Genomic DNA, 20628 nt, shown 5'->3' on the forward strand with positions numbered 1-20628 from the left:
AACTCTGGGTTCATCCACCCCCACCCAACACTTGTCTACAGTGGGACCACAGGGGCTCCACTGGACTAAGGACCTGGCCCCAAGATTTGGGTGGCATAACCCTACTGTGCAGAGAGGTGGGTGTGGGGGCCTTATTTCCCTGCATGGCTATATTAGGGTTAATCAAAAGATAGCTCCCCAGAGATGGAAGACCACAAAAGGTTACAGAAGTCCATATGTGTTTTAAACTTTCTTCCAATTCCCATTCCCCAGCATTTCCCTTTAGGGGACCCTTCCCCAACAAGGATTATGGCACGCCTTTTTTAAAAGGCATCTTTCATATCTCAAAGAAGAACTTTTTTTTCATAGGAATCCCTCTTTGGTCCCAAAACAATTCACTCCAATCCTGACATCTCAAGATACTGCAGTAAAAAGAGCACAAGGTTGTTTACCTAGCAGGTACACCTTCTTAGAATTTGCAGAAAAATACACGTTTGCCTTATTCTCCTGGTAGAGCTAGCGTGTTGCCTTTTTACAGCTGTATGTAGAACAAGTAATAAGTGAAATGGAACAGGGAAAAAGTCATGCACTCCCCTCAATCTTCTTAACAGAGAAAGGTGACTTGTTTAATTTTTTTCCTTCTGTAATTTAGACTTTTCTAAACTTTTGACATTTTCTATAAAGGAGGATTGTGCTTACACCAATGCGTAGTGGTGCAATGCATCAGCAATCTTTTCCTCCCCTCCAAATTTATAAGTCATTAGTAATAAAATGTTGGTAAGAAAAGACACAGTCACATGGCAGTTGTAATCACAATCCAAAGTAACAGTTCCTTTGGAGCTCATTAAGAGTATTGAGTACTTTTAATGCTTTATTGATTTAAGGAATAGTGTTTCAGCAATCAATACAAATACTCTAAGGAAAATTTCCAGCAAAGGTTTTCATATTTTCCCTTGAGATACATATTTGTCCATCTTGATTTTTACAGTTCTCTTTTTAACAGGATGCAGTTGTGGCCAATTTGTTTGCTTCAGGGCTTAAGCCATTCTCTAGCTATTAGAAACTTAACGGAGGCCACTAACTCATTGGACATACATCTAAAGAGCCATCAAATGGAAATGACCTGCTGATGCTACTACAGAGAAAGGTGACTAAATTATATATAAAGAAGGAATAAAGGGTAGCAGCCAATTAAAACAAAAGAAAAACACCTTGCACCTCAACTTGCACAAATATTTTTGCAAGTTGACGTGCAAGGTGTTTTTCTTTTATTTTAATTGGCTGCTACCCTTTATTCCTTCATGATGAATAAAGAAGACCTGAAACTTAAACTGAAACCAGCTTCCCTCAACAAGAATCTAAAGTAAATTAAGATAGGGCTTCTTTAGCCAAGTCCTAAAGTTAGTTCTATGCTATTAACATTCTTAGACACTGGACTGGCTGCAGTAAATTCACACTGAATTTATCCTGGCCATTCTCTAGAATCTCAACTTTCATTAAAAAATAAATCAATAAAATAAATAAAAAATTCTGACCCTTACGGTAGTAGAGAGAACCTTGAGACTGTGAAACAAATGTAAATGGATGCAGAGATGCCTGCCTAAGTCCACAGAAAGCCTTAAACAATAGCTAGAACAACAACAAACTGCCCCAATTCAGTATTGCCAAAGCTAATAATTTTATCATGTTTTGCAATATTTAATGTTTTGCTTAAAGCCCCTAGAAACTACTGATGATAAATTGTTTCCATTAAAATTTTTTTATAGCTCTCACAATTGCAAACCAAAGCTTGAAAATGTGACCCAAGTGAAACCTAAAGGCTCAAAAGCCAGAAGGCAAAGAAAAAGAAACCAAAATGTATTATTTTAAAAAGAAATCTCATGTTTTGTAAGCCAATCTCATGATTTTTAAACAGTACAGGGTTGGCACTACTGCTGTTCATCTCAATCAGGGCCCCAAGGTGTCCATATTTCCACAGCTATGCCATCAGGCATTTTATCATGATGCCACAGAACTGAGCATTTTGCTACTGAATTTGCCATTTTGCTGCAGCCAACCACCAACATTTTGCATTCCACCTCCCTTCTCCACTGGGACCTGCCCAGAACCGCCTCCTGCTCCTGCTTTCCCCCCTAAGGGGAAGTTAATTGGACTGCAGTACATGCTCTCTGCACTGTTCCATGGAGCCAAGAAGCAGGGGGGGGGGGGGGTCAAGGAGCTAGAGCTGGAATCCAGCTTGCAAGCAAAAGAGCAGGGGAGCCAGCAATGTAAGCTGGGCTGGAGTGCAGGTGTTCTGTGTCCAAATCCAAAGACAATGTGGCTGACTCCAGGGGTCAGTAATGGAACACAGCCTCTCAAGGGAATGTAACCAGATCAACTCCAGCTCATAACACCTTGAAAATCAGTACCAAAACCTTAAAGTCATTATGGTTTGCAGCTCACCTTGCCAGAATTTCCTCACATAGAAGTGAAAAACACCCCTGCTTTAGACTTCTAGCCTTCCCCCTGAGTCCTCCAACTAGTTCCCACAGGCTGGGTGTCTGCCTTTTATAGGATTAGACATGATTGCCTACAACTAGCCCAGCCCTGCTAATTTGCTCAGCTACACTCAGGGCAGAAAGATGCTTCTTATCACAGTGACAGGATTAACCCTTTCCTCCCAAATACTGGATGGGATCCACATATCCCCCCACGAAACAGCAAGGTTTCCCAAATCACATAGCTAAATCTCCATGTTAGAAGAACAGTTCACATTCTACTAGACACTTCAGTGCCAAGGCTGGTCAACCCAGTTATAACTGGCTCTAATTCGCATCACCACAAACTGTAACATACTTTGACTATATCTGAGTGACACTCAAAGGTACAAAATACTTCCCTGTCTCTGATGAGTTAAAGAAACCACCATTCTGAGAAGTAAAATCACCCTGATCACTAGGCCAAACACTCCAGCAATGCCTAAAGAGAGTAAGATTTGATTCCATGTGGTGAATGATGACTGTAAGAAGTTACCAGTAAAAGCTTAATTAACAAACACAACAGGCAGGGCACATCTGTAGTAAGAGCTAGGTGTATAGAGAGAAAGGAAGCATAAATAAGAGTGTGCTAATGCCAGGGCAACAGGAGCTTCCATATCATGTTCTGCGTTCTCCAAAATTCCTCTGTTCCTTTGACACTTCCTTATTTCCTAACCTCATAATGCTCACCAATCTGTGACATATGAAAATTATTGTTTGCAGTGTTGTTGCAGCCACGCTCGTCCCAGGATATTAGAGAGAAAAGGTGAGTGAGGTAATACCTCTATAGCTTGAAAGCTTATCTGTTTCACCAACAGAAGGTGGTCCAATAAAAGACATTACCTCACCCACTTGGTCTCTCTAATATTAAATTGTCATCTTCATCTCTGTAGTCTGAATGGCCTTTGTAACTAGGCTTAAAGCAGGGGGAGAAATGCAACCCATAACTATTAACTTGTATGTTAGATTGGTGTTATTTGCATTGCAGTAGCAAACCAGATTGGAGCCCATTGTATTAGGCACTGTACACATAAGAAGAGACCATCCCTGCCCCAAAGAGCTTACAATCTAAGTGAACAAGACAGGAGGGGAGACAGAGGCACAGTGCGATGAAATTTGCACAAGGTAACATTGCTGTTCAGTAGTCAGGCTGAGAACAGAACCGACGTGGCTTGGGTCCTAGTCCAATATTCTTCTGGGATGTCCATGAGTGCATTATTCTGATTGGCTGCATCATACTGATGACTTTGTAGGGGTTCAACATCTCCATCTGGGTTTTTGAGCCCACCTCAGATATGAACCGTTTTGGCTGCCTCTGAAGTAGATTTTAAGTACCTACCAGCACAGTTCACGTCGTCTTTTCATAGAGTCATAGAATTAAAGGCCAGAAAGAACCATTAGATCATCTTGCCTGACTTCCTACATACCATAGACCATTATTCTAGGTCTGTGCCACACTGAATACTAGTGGGGCTCAGTACATAGTGTTAGGCAAAAAGATTCTTTTCCCCAAGAATCAGGCAAGCACAGACAATACTGAAGGGGGTTTATTGACGGTACCGGGAAGACTGACAAGCAGCTTCAAAGATATAGTGCCCTAAAGGCCAGTTATATACATTTTCTTATTAATTTATTTGTATATACAGAGACAGACAGAGAGAACCCTAAACAAAGATAAAAATAAGAACAGTACACACGTACAGAGGTCATCCTATTGCATTAAGCATCTGTGCTTGCGGGGCAAGGAGGTGGGGCGGGGAGGGGGGCATAGGGATTACTGCTTACAAATATCTGGTGGGCTGTGAAGGGAGTGTTTATTCTGTTCTAAGAACTGAGTTACTGGGTGAGCATTGACAATATGAGCTTATCAATTGTTTACAGTTGTCAGTGCCTTTTGAGTTACTGAAACACTCCTGTTTGGTCTGCGGTTTCTGTCTTAGCCGTTAACTAAATTTTAACTCTTTCCTGATGCTAGCAATAATGAAATTCTCAAAGCTGGATTTCTGTTTCATCAAGCTGTACTTAACTGAGTCAATGGATGCAATTTCAGGACACACCAACAGAAGATATTGGGCCTGATTCTCCAATGCTCTGCACCATGTGCAGTCATTCACACCAGTGCAAAGGGAGTGTAAAACTAACCCTTCTGATCTGGCTGCACGTTACGCCCACTGTGCACTGGTGTAAGTGACTGCACGCCATTCAGAGCGACAGAGAACCAGGCCCATTTTATTTAAAAACGGGTAATTCTCAAATGCGCTCTTCAGGTAACAGGGAAAAGTTCTCCAGACATCACATCTCATTTCCCCTTCCTCCACGCACACTTGGAAGGGATTATGCAAAACATTGCTCCATGTACAGCCATACCAGTTAAGCAGAAAGGATTCATAACACCAAGAAATCCTTGCTGGAAGATGGAGCCTACCCACAGGGATCCAGGTAAAGCTCTCTTATTGTCTGGGTGCTCCAAAAGATAAAAATCATCCTGAAAAAAGGAACTTTGCCAATCAGGCAATATTAAAAAGTTAAGAATTCCCTGACTCATTATGGACGAGTTCCATGCTCCAGCAGGAGCTTTGCAATAGCCAAGCCACAACATGTTGCTTAATTAAGGATCTAGAAAAGTTGGAACCAGCAAGGATGAAAGGAACGGGTCATCAAAGGAGCGTGGGGGGGAAGCATCATTTGTATGGGGCATTTATCATATGCTGTGGATGTGGATAGAGCTGGTGTAAACACTGAAGTCAGTGGGGTCAAAGCCACTGAATATCAGGGATTAACTTGCCACTCTTTACCCATTTGTTTCTTTCTTTCTTTTATAATTTATCTTAAACTGTCTTCTATTTCCTAAGCTCTGGGCCCCATTCTATTCTCAGAAGACTAGAACTCCAGCCAATCCAAATAGTGGTTCTGCCTGTAAATCTGAGGCCAGAATTGAGCCCAAAGAATTTTTGCATTACAGGCCAAACTCAGAATTCTTGTAAGTAGGGGTAGCTTCACTGACGTCAGTACAGTTGTACATGCTTACGCCGGCTCAGAACGTGGCCCTGTGTATTTCTCTTTGGCACAAAATTAATTTCCACCCACGTATCTTAAACTGCAACTCAACCACTGAAGTAGAAAAATCTAATTGTGCTTACTTTCTACATTTTAGATAAACTGTCTGATTTTTATTTTTTAATTGGCAGAAAAGAATTGGCCTTTTGCCTGATAGCATGCATAGAGGTCTACCGTTCTGTAGCTTAACAGATGTCTATGACAAGTGAAATGATCTAAGAAACCACAAATGTCCCATTGTTGTATCTGAGTGGAGCTGACAAATTATGATCTGGATTTCAAATATCCCGAAGGTTGGGAGAGTTCTGATCTGGAGTTTTGATTCACCTTATTATAGAGGTAGGGACCAGATAGAAAATTCTGATCCAGGTTTGGGTGGGTATTTTGATTTTATGGGATGTTTGGTCACAGTGTTTTGCTTTATGTACATCTATAGCTCTGGGAGAACAATGTAATACTGGAGAGAGTGGCCCCAAACCAGTACCATTTTACCGATCCCCTTCAGTCACCAAAATATGAGCGTTTGGCTAAATAGGAGACCCAAATCTCAACCACCCTTTGTTTTGGGATTCTTTCTCCATAAACAACCTCCATTTTTGCCAGCTCTAATTAAGTGGATTAGATTCCACTTCTGGTAAAGAAAAACCTCCTATAAGAATGCAGGAGTTCAAGTTTGTTCCCTTTTTATTAGCTCTGTCAGTCTGGTTACAATGCAACCGCCTTCTTCAATAGTGTTACTAGTTGAGAAAGGTCACTGCTCAAGTTCTGTTTAAATAAGACTTTTTAAAATTGTCTAACTTTAGAATAGTTAAAACCCTAAGCCATCCAGTGTTAGGATGACCATATTTCCCAAAGGGAAAATGTGACACTGCGCAGGGTTTGCCCAAGTGCCCCCTCCCCCCAACGCGGGGCTGGACCAAGTCACTTGTCCAAGCCCTGCCTACCCCCGGCACGAGGCTGGGGCGGGCAGTCGCTGCTTGCTTGAGCCCTGCCTGCCCCCCTGCATGAGGTGCCGTTCACCCCCCTTACACGTTTCTCCACACCCCACTTTTTGACAAAAGTGGGTATTTGTCCTATTTGCTCTTGCCATCTGATTATCAGTTAGGACAGGGCTTAAAAAAAAAACTGTCCTGGCCAAAACAGGACGTATGGTCAGCCTATCCAGTGGCTTCTAGTTAGTGCTAGTGTTAATGTAACTAATCCAAGGTCAATAGGACTTCATGGTTAGCACTCTGCTACACCATCATGGCAATGCTAAACTTCATAGCAGCAGGGAAAGATCTCAGATCATCCTGCTCCAAGGGCTTGATCCACTGACTTCACTGGGGTTTGGATTGGGTCCCAAAAGCACAGTAGAATCTTGGATAGATGTTAGCAATATACGGATTATGAATAATTGGGCAGATCTGATTTCATCCAATAGAGGGCAGCGTTGCACATGAACACGATGGTGCTCATTACACTATCTTAGGTCTGGTCAACACTTGGGGGCGGGGGGGGGGGGGAAATCGATCTAAGTTACACAACTTCAGCTACATGAATAACGTAGCTGAAGTCAACATACTTAGATTGACTTACCGTGGAGTCTTCACTGCAGTGAGTCGACCGCTGCCGCTCCCCCGTCAACTCTGCCTGCGCCTCTCGCCGAGCTGGAGTACAGGAGATGACGGGAGAGCGCTCGGGGGTCGATTTATTGCGTCTAGACTAGACGCGATAAAAATCGATCCCCGCTGGATCAATCGCTGCCTGCCGATCTGGCAGGTAGTGAAGACATACCCTTAGTGTTCTACTGCTGGAATTTCTATTTCTTTTAAATGCCAGTGTAATTTTATCTATTACCTTAGAACCAATTTTTTTTCACTACATTTTTAAATGAATGTTTCCGTTCAGGTTGATTCTTCCCACCTAGACTTACCATTTCCTCACTGTTTATAGCAACTGTACTATCAGCAATTGTGGTGGTGGATAAACACTTGCAATGAACCCTTGCTCCTCATTTGGTGGGACGGTGCCTTTACGGGGTAAAGAGCTTCAATATTAAGACAACTATCCCATGTGAACAAAGAGGAAGCGATACTATGTAGCTGGTGTCTGTGTAACCCACATACTTTGACTAAATTATATGTAAGAAACAGGATGATTAGGGCACTCCCTTCTCTCACCTGTGGGCCTCTCTTGAAACTTGTCTGCTTAATAGTAAACCAATAAGAGGTCAACTCTTGAGATGTGTCTGATCCAAGACTTCAGAACAAAACATGTGGAGAAGCTCAGATGTGATATAGACTTTAAAAGCTTTGAAACATCTCTGTTGTTTTGGAACTTGTCTGGGCGTCATGTAAGCAGGCCTCCTATAAGCTCCTCTGCTATGCTGAGATTACAGACGGACCATCACAATTTTAAAGTGCTCAAGGCTCTAGCTATCCTGGTCCCATTAGTATTAGTAGGAGTCACGCGGTTGAATCCCCTGAGGAACGCTTTGAACACTTAGGGTGTTCACTTAGGTGATCACTGGAAACCTCACAGCAGGTAGGACAAAAATGATAAGTTAACAAAATGTCCTAACCTATTTAAACAATGAATTTAGTTTTGTTTCCCTCGCATCTTACAAGCAGCCGTGTTTAAATAACGTGCCAGATCCTCAGCTGATGTACATTGGCATTGCTTCACTGACTTCTGATGTTTTGGCCCTTTATTTTCACAGCATTTTTCTGTTCATTTTTAGGGCTGAAATTCTCTCTTTACTTTTACCCATTGTGCTGTAAAATGTTCTGATATAGTGGTCTTTGCTGTGAAGGTCTCAGAATATTGGGTGATCTTGCATACCAGGGGCCCCACCTTAGTGTAGATGATGCACTCCTACATATCTGACATCTTCAAATATGACCTTGTATCCCCTATTCCATAAAAATCTCCATCATTCCCACCTCTCCCAATAACTTCAATTAGGCACCTAAGCCCTGCTGAATTTCCCGTAGACTCCTTTGAAACCCCCAGCCTCTATATTTAAAGATCCCAAATTGATCTTTCTATCCCCAACATGTCACCTCCATTCAATCACATATCTCCGCCTATTTCCTCCTGGAGGTCTTGTGTGAGGAGTTCAACATGATGAAAACCAAGTTTATTATCTTCCTTCCTAAACCTCCTCCTCTTGCTGCTTTTTCTGTTATTGTCAACAGTGTCACCATCTTTCCCATCACTAATGCTTACAGTAAGGTATTTGTGCTCTAATTACATGCAGGAAATACAATAACTACAGTAATATGGACACAGCACTCCCTACTTTCACTGTGGTACAATATGCTGTCTTTATGGTAAGCCAAACATGATGCATCGTGTCATTTCTGGAACTCCCTCATTTAAAAGCCAGTGTCATTTCCTAGCATATCAAATTAGCATTTCCCCATGCTTTCATAATGAGTTACTCGCTCCACCTTTTTTATTGTCGTTCAAGATCAAAGTACAGTGCTGGGAAAAACTGGTAACATTTTACTTTAAGCATCTCTACATTATTAATTCAGTTATTTGTTGCAGTAACACTGATCTTAAGGAATTCATTTAAAATTAATGTGAAATGTCATGTTTCTCTCATAAAAAAAACCCTTTTCTTTTCAGAATTTCCATATCAGGAGCGGATATATGATCATGGAAGGATAACCCTCCCACCCCCAAAATGTGTGCTGTGTAGAAGAATATAGATTTACCTTTTCTCCAAATTCAGCATTCTTATGTAGGACTATAGGAGCTGCCAGAGTGGAGCAGACCAATGGTCCATCCAATCTATTGTCCTGTCTCCAAGAACAGCCAATGCCGAATGCTTCAAAGGAAGGCATAAGGCCCCTATACTGCAACTAACAATGCAATAGTCATAATAATTATTTAGTGCTTCCACTGTTTTTTATTATATAATATCAAGCCTTCAGCAATCTAACGGGGCTGATCCAATGCCCACTGCAGTCAGTAGAAAGACTCCCACTGATGTATAATGTGCATCAGATCTGCCCCTGTCTGATTAAGCCTGAAAACAGCCCTGAGAGGCAAGTAGGTATTATTTCTAGTTTACAGATGTGAAAGCTGAGACACAGAGTCAAAGGGGAGCTAAGTGCCCAAGTCCTAATGAACGTCCTTTCTGCTTTTGAAAATTTCCCCAGGAGTCACTTGTCTGTCCAAAGTCAATGAATCATTGCCAAAGACGAGGTTAGAACCGGTCTCCTGATTCCCATTCCATGCTCTCACCATGCAATCCACTACTAAGGAAAATTCCTCCTGACCCCACCAGCAGAGCAACTCATGCCCTGAAGCATGTGAACTGCTAGCCCTTGCAATTTCTCTTTACCATTGTGCATGTAATGGCATGTGCCACAAATAAATGTACAGTCCTTTTTTTTTTTTGAATGCTTACTAAACGATTTTGCCATCTTGTAGCAGTTGGAGTTCCATTTGTCAAACTATGAAAAAATAAAAGTTTCATTTTAATCCATTTTAAGATTGATCATCACTTGTTTTATCTTTTGACTAACTAAACCTTTTGTTCCAAGGTCAATATTTAAAGACAGCAATAATTAAAGTGTAACTTAATAATTTTTAGAGGGCTACAGTGCTCGTGGTAATAAAGAGGTTATTAACCTACCACTGCAATGGCCCAATCCAGCAGTACATAAAACCAGTTTGATGGTTGCCAGTGTAAGAACTTCAGGATCAGGCCCTAAGATTTATGGGGGTAAGACATACCAGATAGTTTTAAGACAAGCTAAAAAAATAGATACAAGTATTTTGTGCTTCTGTGGTGGCAAAGCAATGTCTTAAGGGAACAAGAACATTGTCTTCTCTGCTAGAATTTCAGCCAGTGATGCTCCGTAAGGTACCGGAGGTGTCGGGAGAACTTTGTCCCACAACCTGGTTTTTGGGTCCATGTCGCTCCTGGCTAGTGAAAGTCAGTGGGGAAGTACTAACTCCCTTACTTGGTGAGACTGTTCACACCTCTCTTAGAGAGGGCAGGGTACCTTTCACTTTCAGGGTGCAATAGTGTGGCCTTTGCTCAAGAAGCACTCACTGGACTCTGACAATCTTGCTATTTATTGACCAGCATTCTCTTCCCTTCTTTGGTATAATTGTGGAGAGACAACTCACACAAAATCTAGATGCCTTTGATCTCCTTGACTCTGGTCTATATGGGTATACATCTGGTTACGGCACAGAGACTGTACTGGTTGCACTGGGGCTCCTCTTCAGTGGCTTCATTTTTTTCCGTGCTTAGAGGGATCTCAGCAGGTAGCTGTGGACAACTGCTCCTCTTCCCAATGAGCTCTCAGTTGTGGGGTGCCAAAAGATGCACCCTCAATAAATGAACTGCTGCATTTTGCACCAGCTTCAGTCTCCAAGTGGTTTTAAAGTGTAGGCCCCTGTAGAGTGCGTTGCAGTGGTCTAATCTTAAGGTGACAAAAGCCTGGATAACAATGACAAAATTCTGCATCCAAAAGGAAAGCACACAACCTCCTAGCCAGACACAGATGGTAAAAAACTGACTTGGGTCAGCCCTCCATTCCCCACTCCAGTTCAACATGTGTATGGAGCCATTAGAGGGAGACGTGGGGTGTGGTGGGTTTTATATGCTAATGATACCCAATCATAGGTCTCCATGTCATCCCACTCAGCTGATGAAGTCCCGTGTCTAGTCGAGATTGGGGCATGGATGAGACCGAGCTGGCTGAAGCTCTACTCAGCTAAGACTGAGGTAGTGGTGATGGTTGTTTGGGGCAAGCGGCTGGAGGAGAGGACAGAGATAAGGTCAGTCCCTGTGATTGAGGAAGTATGCTGCCATTAGTTAATGGTGTTCACAACTTAGGGGTGATTCTAGACCCCCCCCCCCCCCGCTACTGTTTGGCAATCATAGCTCAGCAGGGACCCAGTCAGTTTTTCACCATCTGCATCTGGCTAGGACACTGGCCTTTCCTTTCAGGTGCACACCTTCACACGGTTACCCATGCTTTTGCCACCTGACGATCACGATATTGCAATTCGCTCTACATTGGGCTACACCTTAAAACCAGAGACCGAAGGTGGAACAGAATGCAGCAGTTTGCTTACTGAGAAGGTCATCGTGACACCCGTGTCAGGATCTGCACTAGTTGCTCACTGGTCTTTGGGTAGAGTTTAAGGTGTTGATTTTCACCTCAAACTATAAATGGCCTGGGACTGACCTGTCTGAGGGACTACCTCTCTCACCATGCCATACTGCCACAGCTGCAGCCAACAGGGGGCGCTCGAGGTGGATCAGTTTCATTATACAAGAGAAGCTACAGTTGGCAAGGCCTTTTCTGTGAGGGCCTGAGACTTTGGAACTTGCACCCCGCTTGGTCCAGGTTTGGGGACTCTCCAGTCATACTGCAAAATAAATGTGTTCAATAGGGTTTTGCGAGAAGGCTGGGGATGTGCTTCCTAGGTGATGAAGGTTGCAGCCTGACTGGCCAGACAAGTTCCTGTGAAGTGGATTTTAATGCTGCTGAGGTCTAATTTAATAGTAGTTTAGTTATTATACGATTAATTATGTTAGGGTGCCTCGAGTCTTGGAATGATGTCTTTATCATTTTAAATCTAAATACATAAACACACATAAACACACCATGGAACTTGATTCTCAAGGCTTTTGGGAACCAATAGGGTTAACTAATGTGCTAAGTCAGTCAGGGATTCCTGTATCAGAAAGGCTGGGACAATTTTCTGAAGGAAGCTCTAACCTACTTCACCTCCCACCTACCGTAAATCCTTACTGATCTCTGGCCTGTGCTCCCCAGGTGAAATCTCTTACTCTTGCTAGTTTCCAAATCAACTGTCAGTTGGGAAAGCCAGTGGTGAAGAGCATTGTGTGGGTTAAGGTTTGTACTGAGGTGCTTCAAGATAAGTAAATGCTATTGCACTGGACCATGTCAGGATTCATGTCTCAGCTGTGAGTGTGAATCTCAAACTATGAAACACAGTGTCAGGAAGGGAAGAGAATAAGTAGTTTGAGCAGGTTTGTCACTGGGCACAGCTTCCTAGTGGTTGTTTTACAAATTGCCAGATGGGCAGTAAGAATGACATTTTATACCTACCAAACAGATGCAGCTTAGAAAGTGACATTAGGTCCACTAATGCTGAAGCAGCAAGCACACGGACACTGTTTGCCCTTCTTCAGATTCTCAGTTCAGTGCAGCTGTTTTCTCAATGAGATCACAGGCAAAACATCAACTTAATAATGCCAGGTTGGCAAATTTCAGCAGTCCTAAGGAGCCAGTGCTAATCTGTCTCCAACATGCTGGCATGTCTAAATGACACAGAATGAACAAAATGCTTTGTGCAGAAATGTTGACTTCTTTAATTTCATTCATTTTTCATTGCAAAAAAAATTAGTTTCGATCTTTAAAGACAATGGAATGAATTTCATAGAATCGTAGGACTGGAAGTGACCACGATAGATCATCTAGTCCAGTCCCCTGCCCTCATGGCAGGACTAAGTACTATCCAGACCGTCCCTGACAGGTGTTTGTCTGACCTGCTCTTAAAAATCTCCAATGATGGAGATTCCACCACCTCCCTAGGCCATTTATTCCAGGGCTCAACCACCCTGACAGGACGTTTTTCCTAATGTCCAACCGAAACTGCCCTTGCTGCAATTTAAGCCCACTGCTTCTTGTCCTAATGCTCATGAAAAGGGATTCGTCACGGTGGTCTGAACAGACCACGAAGGGCCTACCTGCCCTGCAGCGAGAGCTGGCACTGTGGCACATACTTGAGCTAATTTTGATCGATAGCAATGAAGCCACAGCAGCCCAAGAGGCAGCATGGGCTGCAGAACTCCACCCAGGACCCTGGGTACGCGCTCAAGTGGCTAGTCTGTGCTGCCATGGCTTCACTGTTATTCGAGTTACCCTAGCTAGCCTTGATGTAGCTATATCTACCATGGGCTGCAGTCACAATTCTAATCGTGACTATATCCAGAGTGGTGAGGCTCTATACAAGCTTCCTCATAGAACTCTTCCAATGCATTTCAGTCCTGTCCTTTCGCACCCGTTTGTCCCGGTCTACGAATTCTGAATGCACCCCTCGTCATAGCATCTAGTGACCATTCAGATGAATTAATAAAAGTAAATTTGCCATCCTACTAAGATCATATTCACAGTCATATACTGTGCTTCCAGTGCGCTGCAATCCTGATCTGCCAAGCCACCATACAACTCTGTTAATACACTTCATTATCACTCTGAAGCATCTCCTGCAATTCTAGTCCTTGACCTTTCTTGAGCAGACAGTCAGTGGTACTATTGATATTTATCTGGCTCAGAAGTGGTGGTTATTTTCTCCTGGGATGAAACCCTGAGGCTTTAGCTTTCTGAACTTTCTCTTTTCTAAATTTCTTACCATTTATTTTACAGGTAGAGTGTGTTCCATGTAAAAACACGTTTTCCTTTTATTTTGTAGCAGCAAACTTTGGTCTCATTAGTTCTGATGAAAAGCTTCTGGTAAAGCAAGGCCTCTTGCAAAACATTTATGCACATAACACAGTCTCATTGCCATCAATAGTCTAAAGCATGTGCTTCAAGCAACGCACGTGCTTAAGTGCTTGGCTGAATCGGAACCTGAGCTAGAATATAAATTAATTGCAAACTTTTCATCTATCTGCAAGAACCAAGTAACAATTTATTTCTAAAAGAATCTGTGATCAAGCTCTTTGAAACAAAAGCCTATTCTCTACATTCCCATTTTACCTCAAACAAATCCATGTTTCTTGTGGAAGTGAGGGGGCTAGCTTCCAACAAACATAATTTGAATAGATGCGGTGGAAGCTTCTCCTAAATAGTTCTGGAAATGCAATGCCAGTCTTTACCAGCTACACCACTGCTATTCTAGGGCCTGATCCTGAAAGCTCTTACACAAATAGTCCTATTGATTTCAATGAGACTACTTGCACCAGTAAGGATTACTCACATGAGAGAGGGATTGTAGGATCAGGCCCTTAGCGGAGGAGCTCTTTTAAGCAGTGATCGACAATTATCCAAAACTGTGGGTTGGTTTTGTAAAACGTGCAGAATACTGTAATTTCAGTGCAATGATAATTATAGGCAATGCCATATGCCTGTGTGGTACGTACATTTCCCTTTAGGAGAGTTACATGAAGCATACTAAATAGGCCGAAGGAAACATTAAAAAGACCCAAAAGCGTTAAGACAAAAAGGTCATGTGTAACCCAGCTCGGAGCGTTAAGCAGAGCTTTGAAAAATGAATCTCTCAGGAAGACATTCTGAGTTTGAGCGGAGAATAGTAATAATCTGAAGGTAAAGCTAAGTAAGCATAGCTATGGTTAAAATATTTTTTTTCCATTTGTGCTTTACATGATCACAATGGTGCCCTTGTAATAAATAAAACACATGAAAAAACGGGTATATTTAGTGATAGAATGTTTTCATGGCCAGATTAGGCATTTCTGAAATCTTTATTGGGCTGATCCTGTCCATGGGGCTGACTGTCTTTGACGTTTGAGTGCCCCCTCAATGACCCTAGGCTTCCGCACCTTGCAGAAGCAGGCCCTAGGTTAGGTATCAGTGGGGTGCTGAAGGGATAGCTCCAGTTTACCTCCTTGCATTCCTAGACAGTCTCTGCTGATCAAAATCAGTGGGGAGGAAAGAACTAAGTGAACTTATTGCGTAATGGAACTTAATTACTGTGCAATTAAGTTTCAAATCACTCTCAAATGGATATCATATTGTCAACCTTTCAACATGTTTGCTGATATCCCAGTAATGAAATAACTTTGCCTCGGCAGAACAATCGTATAAACTAAAGCAGCAGCAGCAGCAGCAACTGCAGCCTGGCGGCATATTTGCATGGTACACATTTCTGATGCATGCAACACATAAAAGGCCAGATGTAAACTGACATCGCTCCATTCACCTCACTGGAGCGGGGCTGGATTTTCACCAGCGAAGGATCAGGTTCTGCATCTCAAAACGGAATTTATAAACAGCCGCAATAGGGTTTTCCGCTACGGATGACAGCACAGTGCAATGGAAAGACCAAAAGGGAGGTTTATTCAAGCATGAAGGGTTACTTAAAGATGTGTCTCTCCTGTTTTCATTTTGATTTCTCTCTCTGCGCAAAGGAAACTGAAGCTCACTTGCAATGGGCACAATGAGATCAAACAATAAAACAGCAGCGCTGGTTCCTAAGTCTTCATCCCACTGAAGGCAACACGTTTCCGCGGAGGAACAAAAAGCCCCTTGCATGTGTCTGCCGGCACTGGAGCAAACAGGAGCCGAGAGAGATTCCCCTGTGAAAGTGACCTCCTTTTGCCTTAGGAAGCATATTCCAACAAACCGACCTTTGACGCCAGCTCCTATTATTCACGGTTAAGGAGCACAAAGGGAGAGGCGGGAGGGAGGAAATGTGACAAATCCACTTTAAAAAAAAAAAAACACATTCATCAAAAAAAACCCATGCAGGAAGGAGACAACAATCAACGACTCCACCCGCACATCTGCCCTGCCCTAGCTCCCAGCTCCCCCCGCTAAGGGAGGGCGATGCAAGGCGTGGGGGGAAGGCTGATGCATGCGATCTCTGCCTTACCTTGAGGAACAAAAAGAGCCATAGCAGCGAGCCGAGGGTCATCCGGGTGCTGCTCCCTCCCTTCGGCCGGGGGCCGCTCATTGAAGTGCAGGGAGCCTTTTGCGCGCAGAAATCTCAGCCGGGCTGCGGGGGTTTCCCCCCCGGCTTTTCTTTCGGCTGGCTGCGAACTGTGGCTCGCAATGGCGAACTGCTGCAGCATCAAACGGTTGGAAGCACAGGCTTCCCTCCCAGGAGACACATCATTCCTCTCCTTCCCCCCTTCATGCGTTATACTGGGGGGGAGGGGGTATTTTTTTCCAGTAGTTTCTTTGATCTCTTAATTAAAGAGGAGGGAGGGGGGTGAATCGATACCCTGCGGCGGCTGTGCGCCTCCTCCTTGTCTGGAGGTGCAGACGGTGGTCAGCTGAGCCTCCAGTTTCCCTTTGCTCCGGTCCTTCCCTATTGGCTTCCAGTGAATGAGTGAGGAGTCCTCGTTCCAGGCTGAAAGTGACGAGCAGCCTCCCACCTCTCCCTTCCGCACCCTCTCTTAGCTCCACCCTTCCCCGCCCGCAGGCGCTGCCCCCGCTCCCAAACCAGGGCTCTCATGTGTGTTCCCCAGACGGTTCTCCGGTCTGTCACTGTTCAGGCCAAAAAACAAAAACAAAAAACAACAGTCCCAATGCAAAACGCATCCTCAGCCCTGCCTCCCAACCAAGTTTGACAAGATCCTCATCTATCTTCCCCGAGAAGCAACTGGCCAAAGGCACTCTCAGCATGGGGCCCCTCCCATTTCTTCCCGGCAAGGTAGTTTCAAACCAAGCTGCCAGAGGGAGAAAACACAACAGGGTAAATGTGGCTATAAAAACATTATTATTCCCACCCGGTCTCTCTAATATCCTAGCACCAACACAGCTAGAAAAACACTGCAAATAATATACCCTGCCTGGGACATTATGGTGATTTCAGTCTATACTTTCCAAGGGAGGTTTCCAGTTACTTGCCTCTGTCGACCTCCATCTAGAAACTGGTTTCTATTAATAACTGTCCCACACTTACAGTATCTGAGAATAAGATCTAGTGTCTAATTATGGTCCTGATCCCAGTTATGACTCTGTGCACATGGACCCTGCACCCAGACAGATCGCCACAGACTTCTGGGTGGCTGCTCATAGTGCTTAAAGTTAAGCATGTGCATAAGTTTTTGCATGATCCAGGCTTAAGTGCTTAATCATGCCAGGTGCAGAGCATCAATTGTGGGTGCTCAACATCTTACAGGAGGTATTGAGGACATGCAGCAGGAAGCCCCAAATGCTCTAGTATCATTGCATCACCCAACCCACTCAAAAAAAAAAAAAATCCATTCAGACCTCCAGGAGGAAAAAGTTGTTCCTAGGATTTCCTTTGCACCTTTCCAGTTGGAGCTGGCAGATGGCACTACCCAGAATCTCTACAAGGCTGCTTGCTGTGTTCCTCCCACCCTACCCCCTATGCTGGAATTTGTGGAGCAGGGTGATCCTTGGCGAACATTCTTATGGCTGTCCTCCAGCATGCTTGTGCCTGGAGAATTCTCCCCAAGCCAAACACAGGACCCTTTTAGGGCCCCTTTACCACACTAGTCCTTTTATCTGGTGTAAAAGGGCTGAAGAAGGGGCAAGGATCTCACTTTCATGTTTTACATTGCCACTACAGTATAATCCTCCCACTCACCTTATACCCTTTTGAAATCAATGGGGGTTAAGAGTCTTCAGCACTTCTCCAGTGATCAGGCTAGTGTGTGTATATAACTGGAATCCACAGGAGATGATCATTTTAATTATTTGTATGAAGGTAGCCCCCAGGGACCAATCAAGATCATGACACTATTGTGCTAGACACTATATATGCACAGAGTAATAAGCAGTGGCTGCCTGGAAGAGCTTGCAATCTATACAGAGAAGACAGACAAAGAGTAAGGGAAAGAAACGTGACATCCAAGCAGAATGAACAAAGTGATGGTTGGCAACCTCTGGTGGTCAGTCATGTTAGGTCCATGGTTTTTGGTGACTGTTCCCTGGAAAGTCTTGGGAAGCAACTGAAAAATTGCAAGAAGATGAGATGTCAGGGAGTAATAAAAAGACACAAGACCTGTTTGAATGGGAGGTGAGAAAAATAAATTCACAAGAAAAAAAACCTGGGAAACATGGAAAGATGAACTTATTACTGTATTTTCTCTTTTAGCGTATGAGCAATAAAACAGAAATAAATGAGTCTGTTTATTAATAATACAATAAGACAAAATAATTAATGAGAACCTTTGTGGTACCACAATTTCAAGTGGAATAATAATTAGAACAATTTTCTGTAACAGTGTGCAGTAAGTTAAAAACTACTGATGAGCAACTACCCAAAAAACACTTCACGACAAATAGCAGCTACCCACTGTGTACAGAAGAAATGTTACACTGACAGTTGAAAGGCAATACAATGTAAAAGCATGCAATGCCCCCACATCATCCTGGGAAAAAACAGCAAGCAAGAGACCTAGAAGGCAATACTGTATTCCCAGTTACTGATTGGTCCTTAAATCAAATGATTGAGAAAGATCCTGAACCTCCACTCTGGCCCCTTTGAACTGCTTCTAGTAGTGTTTTAACAGGGCAGCTGGGGATCCCCGACTCTCAGAGGAAAATCCCTAACTCACATAAAGTTGACATCAGCAACTCTACGCCACCTTTCCCAGAGTGTACCGGGGATGAAAGGTGGCAGGCTGGGGCTGAGAGAGAGCATGGACAGAGCATGCTGTGCTTTAGCAAACCCTATGGGCGTAATCTTCCCCAGAAGTCTGTTACAAGCAAGTTACAGCAACCCTCCTCAGATATGCCGGGCAGAACTTTAGTGCACTTTAGAATATGGGCCAGTGGGACTTGATATGACCTTTATTGGTTATGGCTAAGGTAAGATATTTTTAGTAAAAGTCACAGACAGATCACAGGCAATAGTGAAAAATTCATAGAAGCCCGTGACCCGTCCATTACTTTTACTAAAAATATCCATGACAAAATAGGGAGCCTGGGTAGCTGTGGGTGGGCTCAGAGCTCCAGGGTCCCCCTCCTCTGGTGGCTCTGAGCTGCAGGGGTTCTCCCTGCCACCCACGGCTACCGGGAGCCTCCCCTAGCGTCCACGGAGGCAGAGAACTCCGGGGGATCCCCATGCCACCCGCGGTAGATGGGAGCAGCAGGGGTCCCTCTTGCCACCCGCGGAGGTGGAGAGTTGCAAGGGTCCCCCCTGCTGCCAGTGATGGCTGGGAGCTGCAGGGGGGTCCACCTGCTGCATCTGGGAGCTGTGGGGTACTCCTGCCACCAGGCAGGGGACCCTGCAGTTCCCAGCCGGGGCTGCCTGAAGTCACGGAAGTCTTTGGAAGTAACACATTCTATGACTTCCGTGACCTCAGTGACTAAATCACAGCCTTAGTTATGGCTAAGGCTAAGATTTTTTCATGGATATTTTTAGTAAAAGTCACGGACAGGCCACGGGCAATAAAGAAACATTCACGGAAGCTTGTGACCTGTCTGTGACCTTTACTAAAAATATCTATGACAAAGTGGGGGGCTCAGCTGCGGGGTCCCCACACCACCCGCAGCAGCTAGGCAGCTGTGGGGACCCGCTCAGAGATCCAGGGTCCTCTTGTTGCCTGTGGCACCCAGGAACTGCAGGGAACCCCCGCCACCCACAGCAGGGGAACCCTGCAGCTCCCAGCCACCGTCGGGGGACCCTGCAGCTCTCATTTGCCATGGGCTGAATTCATGGAGGTCACTTGAAGTCACAGATTCCGTGACTTCCACGACCTCTTTGAAAAAATCATAGCCTTAGTGATGGCACTAACCTAGAAATTGGTTAAATTCCCTTTTCCACCACAAAACTTCCTGTGTGACCTTGGGCAAGCCACTTAGGCCCAGATCTTTTAAGGAGTTTAGGGCTTCTAACTTCCACTGATTTCAATGCAGGTTAGGATCCAAAATACGTCTGAGGATCTGGGCGCTAGCATCTCAGTTCTGCAGTTCCCCATCTGTAAAATGGGGATAACAACATTTCCTTACCTCACAGGGGTGTTGTGAAGATAAACACAAAGATTGGGAGGTGCTCTGAGATTTACTGATGAAAAGCACTATGTACAGTAAAACCTCAGAATTACGAACATCAGAGTTATAAACTGACCAGTCAATTACACACCTCTCATTTGGAACTGAAAGCATGCAATCAGCCAGCAGCAGAGGCAAAAACAGTACAGTACTGTGTTAAACGTAAACTACTAAAAATGGAGGGAAAGTTTTAAAAAGATTTCACAAGGTGAGGAAACTGTTTCTGTGCTTGTTTCATTTAAATTAAGATGGTTAAAAGCAGCATTTTTCTTCTTCAAATTAAAGTTTCAAAGCTGTATTAAATCAATGTTCAGCTGTAAACTTTTGAAAGAACAACCATAATCTTTTGTTCAGAGTTACGAACAACCTCCATTCCCAAG

At 43.8% G+C, this 20628-nt stretch overlaps 1 protein-coding gene across 3 annotated transcripts in view; it reads right to left on the reverse strand.

The window, feature by feature from the left end:
* Positions 1–16642, reverse strand: part of PTPRO (protein tyrosine phosphatase receptor type O) — a 213919-nt gene extending 197277 nt beyond the window's left edge. For all 3 annotated transcript variants that reach the window (XM_074938358.1, XM_074938339.1, XM_074938348.1), the window contains exon 1: positions 16152–16642. In XM_074938358.1, the coding sequence (XP_074794459.1) occupies positions 16152–16232 (81 nt within the window). In that variant the 5' untranslated portion in view covers positions 16233–16642. The remainder of the gene's footprint in view (positions 1–16151) is intronic.
* Positions 16643–20628: the final 3986 nt, after the last annotated feature.

Source organism: Natator depressus, chromosome 1 (assembly GCF_965152275.1).
Source record: "Natator depressus isolate rNatDep1 chromosome 1, rNatDep2.hap1, whole genome shotgun sequence".
NCBI lineage: Eukaryota > Metazoa > Chordata > Testudines > Cheloniidae > Natator > Natator depressus.